The sequence below is a fragment of the Euphorbia lathyris genome, chromosome 8 (assembly GCF_963576675.1).
Source record: "Euphorbia lathyris chromosome 8, ddEupLath1.1, whole genome shotgun sequence".
Lineage (NCBI taxonomy): Eukaryota > Viridiplantae > Streptophyta > Magnoliopsida > Malpighiales > Euphorbiaceae > Euphorbia > Euphorbia lathyris.
In genome coordinates, this window is record NC_088917.1 from 3,539,791 (window position 1) to 3,548,700 (window position 8,910).

General features: G+C 33.7%; 1 protein-coding gene across 9 annotated transcripts; it reads right to left on the bottom strand.

Moving 5' to 3' along the window:
- Window positions 1-1,167: 1,167 nt before the first annotated feature.
- Window positions 1,168-6,536, bottom strand: LOC136202149 (uncharacterized). 9 transcript variants are annotated; one of them, XR_010674327.1, is made up of 8 exons: window positions 6,278-6,536; window positions 6,049-6,187; window positions 5,733-5,952; window positions 5,455-5,614; window positions 4,967-5,062; window positions 2,430-2,518; window positions 1,544-1,687; window positions 1,168-1,392 (listed from the first exon to the last, which is right to left on the bottom strand). XR_010674327.1 is itself a non-coding variant. In XM_065992649.1 (8 exons), exons 5-8 carry the CDS (start codon window positions 4,978-4,980, stop codon window positions 1,254-1,256), a joined length of 441 nt encoding a protein of 146 aa, XP_065848721.1. In that variant the 5' UTR covers window positions 4,981-5,062; window positions 5,426-5,636; window positions 5,747-5,952; window positions 6,049-6,187; window positions 6,278-6,536; the 3' UTR covers window positions 1,168-1,253. The 9 variants fall into 9 exon arrangements, 7 of the variants coding, with proteins under 7 accessions (XP_065848721.1, XP_065848723.1, XP_065848720.1 ...); XR_010674328.1 differs by having other exon boundaries at window positions 1,168-1,408; XM_065992649.1 differs by having other exon boundaries at window positions 2,375-2,518; window positions 5,426-5,636; window positions 5,747-5,952.
- Between the last annotated feature and the right edge of the window lie 2,374 nt (window positions 6,537-8,910).

Below are 8,910 nucleotides of genomic sequence, written 5' to 3' on the forward strand. Positions count from 1 at the left end.
TACCATATAATAGTGCGGGTCTGATTGTCGTGCGGTAGAATTTTCCCTTGAATCTATTAGGTATGCCGGGGTCACAAAGAAAATCCACAGCACTCTTCCATTTCGCCCAACCAGATGTAATCCTATGAGCAACATCTCCATCTACTTCTCCATCTAGGGTGATTGTCCCTGCCTTTCTACTCCTATCGCTGCTACACTTACAATCCAAATATTCTATCTTACTTCGGCTCAGCTTAAAACCTCTAAATTCTAAAGTTAAATCTAAAATCTGTAAAATATTGTATAAACCAAGAAATTATCCTAAAAAAATATGGAGTATTTTGTTCAGGGTAGCTTTTTTTTCTAAATATTTATCTAAAATTTGAACTTAAAAATTTAGTAACTCAAATGTCTTTAGTGTATGTGATATTGTTGGATATGGACATTAATACCTTGTCGTGCTGATTCTTCAGTGAGATGCGATCTTTTCAAATGCCCAACTTCCCATTTTTACAGTGATTGGCTTAACTCAAAGGATGAAGCTTCAGTTATTTACACATCTTTTGGAAGCATCACACAAGTATCAGAGAGGCAAATGGAAGACATGAGGAGAGCAATAATAGAGAGTGGGTGTCCATTCTTGTGGGTTATAAGAGAGAAATCCATGGAAAAACTAGAAGAAAATGGAATGATAGTGCCATGGTGTGCAATCAATTAGAGGTTCTATGGAATAAGTTGTTTTTTTACTAGTTGTGGTTGGAATTCCACAACCGAGAGCTTGGCTTGTGGAGTCCCTATGGTGGCATCACTACAAAAAAAGAGGCTTTTAATGAGAAGAAAAATTATCATTAAATGTCCAAATATTCTCATGAAAGAGTTTTTAATGAGAATTATTACTCTCATGGCTCCCTTCATTACAGGGGTCCCTTACTAAAAGTAATTATGAGAATAAAATACATTTTCATTATCACAATATATAATGAGATTAATTGGTCTCATTAGAATTTTTTATAATAATAGAAACTCTTCTCATTAAATTATTTATAATAATTAGAAATATTCTCATTAATTTTTTATATAATAATTAAAAATATTCTCATTAAATCTTTTATAATGATTCAAAAACCCCTCATTAAAGATTTTATCATGATAAAAAAAATATTTACATTATATAATAATATTCTGCTTATTAATTATAATAATACAATTCAACAATAGATTATAAAACAAAGTTCCATTTCAATTCACTAAGAAGAAAGAGCAAATGCATTACATCAACAACACAATAGCTTGGATTTTACATATTGGTAAGCAATCAGCATCAACATCCTATATAAAAGCTCTAGCCAGATGCCTGACTCGAACAAACATGGCATAGCGAAACATTCCAACCGCTGTAGGACAAACAACAACCTACACAATGCAAGCCCTGTAATTAATATACCTGATTAGCAGTACCAAAAAAATAGAAATTGTGTTCTAATTAAAAGATCATATGATTATTTCATAATAGATGATTATTTCATTTCCTAATATATCTTTAAACCATTGTTCACATGTGTACCTTATCGTAAATCCAGTGTCCATTACCATCTCCTCAATCTCCCCTATATGCCTCTGAATCTTAATATGGATCCTATGTTTTATGAGTGACCAGGTCTTGTGTATCAGTGCTTGCCTTAGAGTATTTGGTAAATGCTCTTCAGCTCTGAAATGCAATGACATGAGTAAGACGGGGAAAAAATGTAACCTGTAGGTGTGGCAATTTCTAACACGAATACATGATTTACGCAGACACGAATACATGATTACTGACATGACACGATTGACACGAAAATCATTTTTATAGCATTTATATCTTATATATAACCATATGGAACATATATACGAGATAACATGGTTTTGAGACAAAAAACGAAATTGCCACTATCCACAGCCCACAAACAAACAATAACACTTCAAAGGAAGTAAGCAAGACGAATACTGACTCGACTTGTAGAACTTTAGCCAGAGAGCTTTACAGGACCCATAATTACCTTATCATATGTGAGATACCCATGGTAGCATCATCGACAGTGACGCAAAAGTTGTACACGGTTGATGAGTGAATACCATGAGAAATATTGATCATAATCTTATTTCCATTTTAATCAATAGTTTAATATTATTAGTTTGCTATCACACTACATATTTGCTGCCCTAAAAATATAGATGGTGAGTATATTTTTAATCATAGCAGAAAACCCACAAAAAGAAAGATAAACCTACATAATTAGTAATCACAAACTAGCCCATGCTTCTCCAAAATTAAACATATAGCCCATGCTTCTCCAAAATTAAACATATAATATTGAATCATTTTCCTTCATGCACTAAAAATCAAGAAGTTGCTTACAAGGATAGTTCCAACCGATAAGGAGAGCAATATTCCCCAAACAGTCCACACTTACCAGTAGAGGAATATTCTATGAAAGCTCTCAAAACTATAGCAACATCTGATGTTGTGACGAAAGTCCTCCAAACAAGAGCACTCCCCCACCTGAAACAAGCCCAAAAAAAATATTATGAAAACAGAGCAAAGTTTTAGGCCACAAGATTAGAAGGACAATGGTTATGATCAGAACAATGAAATAGATAGAGAGACCATTGAAAATATGACAATACCAAGACAAAATAGACACATGCTTTGCCAGCTCATATATGCCCAACAATGACACGTGATTAACATTTATTTATCATATCCTACTATTAATATAATACAATGCTCTAAATACAAAAATAAAATCAAAAGTGGGGTTTGCTTATTAAGTACTCGTTATAACCTCATGAATGTTTCCCAAGCTGCTAATTTTACTGTCTATAATTACACAATGGGGGACACTTGGTTGCCAAAACACTCATATTCCTTTCTCTGCAGGATTACTGCTCTATCTATTTTGTTCATTCTCATCTTCTAGCTATTTTGTTCATTCTCATCTTCTTCATTGGTAGTTTAGTGTTAATGGTTTTCAAGCCCCTCCATTTAACTGCAAGTCTGCAACATCAAACATCTCATTCTACTGCAAGTCTGCAACATCAAACCTTTCTCTAAACAAGTCATTTTATCCTATATTCTGTCTTATAGCAAGGTAAAATTAATAAAGAACTAGCAAATAATTACCAAAAGATGAGGCAAAGATTGACAACAAAACTGAAAACTATAAAAAATAAATAAGTTGAAACAAAATAGAAGCCCCAGTTACAGGACTTAAACTTATGATTGTAATCCAGGTTTCAGTAATAGAAGACACTCTATTATTTCCAAATAGTGCAGAAGAAATTACCAAAACTTCAAATGAACATTCTTGAGGACCTTATATTTGAAACAACCGAACCACTTCCAGTATATCCCAATCAAGTGCAAATATACAAGAATTGTATGTAATCAGAGAAAAAAATCCTGTATGAAACACCATAAGCACTTATGCAGGATTCAGGCATGTCAATTGCAGCCCATTGAGTTTCGGGTATAAGGTTAGGACTGGAAAAAGAACATATAGATTACATGATTGAAGCTATCATCCAAAGGATTAGTTTTCATTAATCACATAACCTTATTGCAATTAAACATGGCAACCAAAGTAAAAGAAGAAGCTTAAGGTTGCTGGGTTAAAGAAAAGCAACATTTATTAATAGAATACCCAATGGATTCGGTTTTTCTCGAAAACAACAAGTGGACTTGAAATCATAGATCGATTTTGTGATCCACGCGAACTCAGACAAGAATCCTATTTCTTACCCACTCAGTGTTGTTCTGATTGAATTTCAAAGATCAGATCTCGCTCGCTGTCAAACCGCATTTTGTGAAGTGTTCTCCTGCTCCTGTCACCTTAGATAAAGTCAACTGGAACACGTGATCAGAGTCGTGATTGAAGATGATGATTTGAAGATTCATTCGACAGAGAAGGATGTCTTGTTTGCCGATACCGAGGTTGAATGTAGGTATAGAACTATAGCTCAAGGGAAGGTAAATATTCTCTCTTATGAGGTAAGGGAAGAAGCCTAAACTTCCAAGGCAGATCAATTTTTTACAGTAGCCTAAAAGCTAAGAACTGAACTATCAATTTGTCCCGAGCGTAAAAGCTGCTATTGGACCTTCTTCACTGTCAGAGTGCCCATTATATTACATATGTAATTCTTCAACCAAGTAAAGAGAGGAGGTTTGTCGGTTAAAGGGAAGAGGTTTGTTCTGAACTTCTCAAGCTATAGGGATGGGCCATTTCTCTATCTGTAAAGGCTACACCATTTCATCCTCCCACTAGTATAAAAGTCCTGAAGGGCGAGCTGAGGACAAGTGCTGCTCGGGTGAGGAGCATGAAGACCAAAGCGAGTAGAGAGTAGGCAATTTCGGCCAAAGATAAGGTTTATAGGCTGCAGGCTGGCTATTGGCACAAAGAAAAGGTTTACGGAAGGACAAGAAAGGGGGAAAGCAAACCAACTCACCTTTCCTAGCTAACTTATCAGAAGAACCCATAGCTTATCAACTTATTCCACCAGACAGAGGGGTAGTATATGGCTTAGAATAGAACAGAACCAGAGCAGTAGTCTAGCTCTTTAACATCTTAGACCTGAACTATACCATAGCTCCGTAACTTCTCAATTCGGTAAGGAAGAAAGGGGGTTACTACAGGACAAGAATGCAAACAAGAAAGGGTGTAAGAAAGGGAAAAGGGCATGAAAGAAAGGCAGGCAAAAAGTGACTAGTAGAGAAGACATCTATAACTTGAGATTTGTTTCATTCAAGTTGGCATATAATTGCAGCAATTTTATGGAAACATATATAACTTAGGTATGAAATATTTTAAACAAATTGTACATTCAACACATCTTATTCCACAATTCAACATGTATTAGTGCCAAAATAAAATTTGAAATCTAAAGATAAAACATGCAAATTGCACAAGATTTCAATAAACTAAAACCCCATGGGCAAAAGAAGCAGACAAACCTTTGCCTCATCATCCCTAATGAAGTGCAGATGAAATCGACCTTTGGTGTCGTAAAAGGAGACAAAATTTCTCATTCTTCTTGGGTATTAACACATCTGTGAATGCAGAAATAAAGGAAAATGAATAACAGTACAAATATAGTATGAAGATCACTTCCTTCTAGAGAGACATCACTCAAAAGGATTAAGATAATTCAACAAGCTATATATTGACGTGCACTCAAATTCAATCCTAAGTGATTCAATTCGACATAAGAAGGCTTGCTACTTGGATAAGTACCATTAAGTGCTTCAAGAAGACAATATATATGATTGTATTCAAAAATTAAAAAATTATTTTATCAGGGTAAGCTACCCACAACTATTCAAATTACAATAATCAGCACCACACTCTATCATTTCTATTAACACATGCTAATTACAATAATTAATCATTACACATTCACCAATTCAAATTACCATTCTTCTTCTGCTAATAGTTCAACTACCAGGCTTCACAAGTTCTCCAGGGTTTGATGTGATAAGAAGCTGTCTTCCATTCAAGTGTGTAAATACAGAGTGGAAGCCACAAAGAGCTTCTGTTAGAGACAGATTATGCTCTACAACAATGTCATCTCCATTTCTCTTGAATTTCGGATGATCCTTTTGCTGGAGGACAAAAACTATATCTCTTGTATTCGTATCAGTTTCAACATACCAAATAAAAATCCATTAATCCACATACTGGTACTAAAACATTCAGATTTAAAAGTAATTTATAACATACAGCTTCATTATTACTTTCAGCACGTTCTTCTCTAGAACAACTTCTCTCCCCTGCACTGTGTGCATCTATCTTTCTAGTTAATCGGCTCGCCAGTTCCCTTGCACTCATTGTAGGAATGTTGCATTTGCTGACTCATTGATGGGCCAAGCTGCCATATGGAGACCTTCATCCATGTACCATGTCACCCAGAAAACTTCATTGAAGCTCCAGAATTCGACCCCTTTAAGCATTGGTGCATTATAAAAAGAAACCTCTTGCCAACAACCATCACAACGAAATAAAGAACATAAGAGATGAGATGGCTGTAATAACTCACCGAGTGCACTTTGAGCAAATGACATTTCGAGATAGGGAAAGCTTTTTGGCTGTGCCAAGGTACAGATCCTCCATTGAGACCTTTAATGGATGAACCGCATCCTCTCCCCTTCTCTGCCTTCTTCCTCTGCTACTTCCATCTACAGAGCATTAAACGCTAATTTGTCGTTATTTATGCACCACAAAACATCACTGGTAAAAACAGAAGATGAAATAATCGATTTCCTTACCCCCAAGAAGACTCCCACCAAAGAAGGATTCAAAAATATCAAATGGGTTATCGTCGCCGCTCCCTCCGCCCATTCGTTCTTTAAGTGCATCTTCTCTGTATTGATCATAAATCTCACGTTTGTCAGGATCACTCAACACCTCAGAAGATGAATTTCTGTGACACTTTGAAAAGTCGATGAAGAGGTCGATTGGGTTTAAGAAGAAAGGGAAGATAACCTAGAACGGGAAGAGCAATTGGGGATGAAGTACAATTTTAGAATTTTTAGGTTTTGTGAAAATTTAGGGGAATGGACGGCGGGTTTCTAAATTATTTTAGTAAAAAAATTGGGGGGAACCTATGGCGCGCGTTAGTCAAATATTTTTTTTTGTAAAAAAATTGGGCTCTAAACTTTTGAAGAATATTTATGATATTATTTATTGTTATTATAACTATTAATTATATGTTTTAGTGAAAATATTTTATATTCTAATTAAATTTTCTTATTTAATGAGGATATTTATAAAAAAATATCTGAAAAATAAAATTATTGATTATTAATACTTAATGATATTATTTATTTTCATTATATTTACTTTTTAACGAGAATTTTCTTATTATCATTATTTTCTTCTCACAATTACTTGTTTTTCTTGTAGTGCATTTCCGCAATGGACTGATCAGTTAACAAATGCTAAGCTGCTTGCAGATTGTTGGAAAACTGGTGTTAGAGTTATTCCTACTGAAGATGGGATCATTGCGGCTGAAGAGATAAAGAGGAGTCTCAATATGGTGATGGGAGATGGAGAGAAGAAAGAGAATTATCAAATGGAAGGTTTCAGCAACAAATGATTTTAAGGAAGACTAATGGCCAACTCATTGTTTCACCATTTTTAGAGTATTTCACCTATATAGGCCAAGACTAATGGCCATAATATTAAATAAAAAAATAAATAAAAGAAAAGTGAAAGTCAACTCATCGTTTCAATTTAAATTTCCATTTCCCTAGAACAAAGCTCAAGATCATGAGATATGTTCTTAGAAAGATATGCAATTTTATTAATTATTGGGAAGTAAACACCGAGAAAATTTTGAATCTAGAGACAATGATAAAGTGGCACCCTTTAAAAGCAAAGAAATAGAATTTACATTAAGGAAATGAAATAATGTATATATTACTTTAAAAAAATTGGAGACTATGTATTAGACTCAAATTTTACATGTATGAAAAGTATCACCTGGATTGTTAACAAACCTCGGATCTTCGAAAAGGTTTCATAAACATAACAATAGAAGGCTAGTTGCCATTCATAAATAAGCAATACTATGCTCTATGTGCTCTTCCCAGAAGGCTTCTTAAACATATCAGTAGAAGAAGGCTAGTTGTCTTCATAACTCATATATAGTGACATTGCTATGAATGGCAGTTTAGTTATAAAATTTGATGTTTGATTATAGTATTGATGATTACTTCATTTACAATCGGTTGGCCCTTAAACTTACTTAAAGTAGTCTATTGGGCTGCTAAATTTCAATAAAGTGATCTATTGACCTCCTGGATTTGGTCTTAAGTTGTATGTGCTTCAGCATTCCCAAAGCCCCTCTCAAGCTACTGTGTAGCAATATTGGCTTAATCATGTCATATTAAACAAGTTCAAGAGGTTAATGAGATATTTTTAATATTGTGGATGTCAATCTGTGTTTCAGCCAAGATTGAAGGATCCATGATGAATTAATCTATGCAAATGTGAGCTACTTTTCTTATTCAAACTAATTTAGTATCACATGTTTATCAATTGTAGCTGAAAATATTGTGTTTGTATCATGCATTTATGCGTGAGAATATTTGAAGTTGTGAAAACTGAAACCTTGATCATCTTGCACTCTCTAAATTGAAATAGTCCTATTGTAGTTGACTTCATGTTTACTTTATCATATTAGTAAATTTCTCAGTTTCAGGGGAGGCTCTTCATTATTGGTCATTCATGTTGTTGAAATTAGTCACTGTTGGTGAGTGCGTTGCTTGCTGAGATGGTGCTAATTTTACTCATCATATCATTAGTGTTGTACATGTTAAACGTGATTATTGATCCTCATACTGAACCCGCAATATATTATGTACATATAGACAATATAATATGATTCAAAAGAGTTGTGTTTTATCAATCCATAATTTTTTGATTTGGAATTTATTTGTGATCTTATGGAGCTATAGTTTAATGTATCAATGGAAGATTTTTGTGATTTTAGATAATTGTTTGTTCTTTGTTTTATTTGTTTTAACACTTTATGAGTTTACTTTATGTAAAAAATATTTTTATATTTATGTAAAGGATATTTTTATAATTATTAGTTCTAACATGGTAGCTTTACACTTGGAAGGGTTTTTTAAATTTATGTTCATGTTGGATTTGTTGGCTTTATGTACATCTTTATCATTGTTTGTTAATGTTCATATTTGTTAATAGTTGATGTTGGAATATGTATAAAAGATTGAGGGTATAATAGTAATAGTGTAAGGTTCAGACTCTATATAAACCTGTACTCATTTACCATAAATAATAATCTTTTTTCTTCTTTCATTCTTAATCTCAGTTTTAATATGGTATCAGAGCATTACGGAAGATCCAAAATACTTCCGATGATCGCAAATTG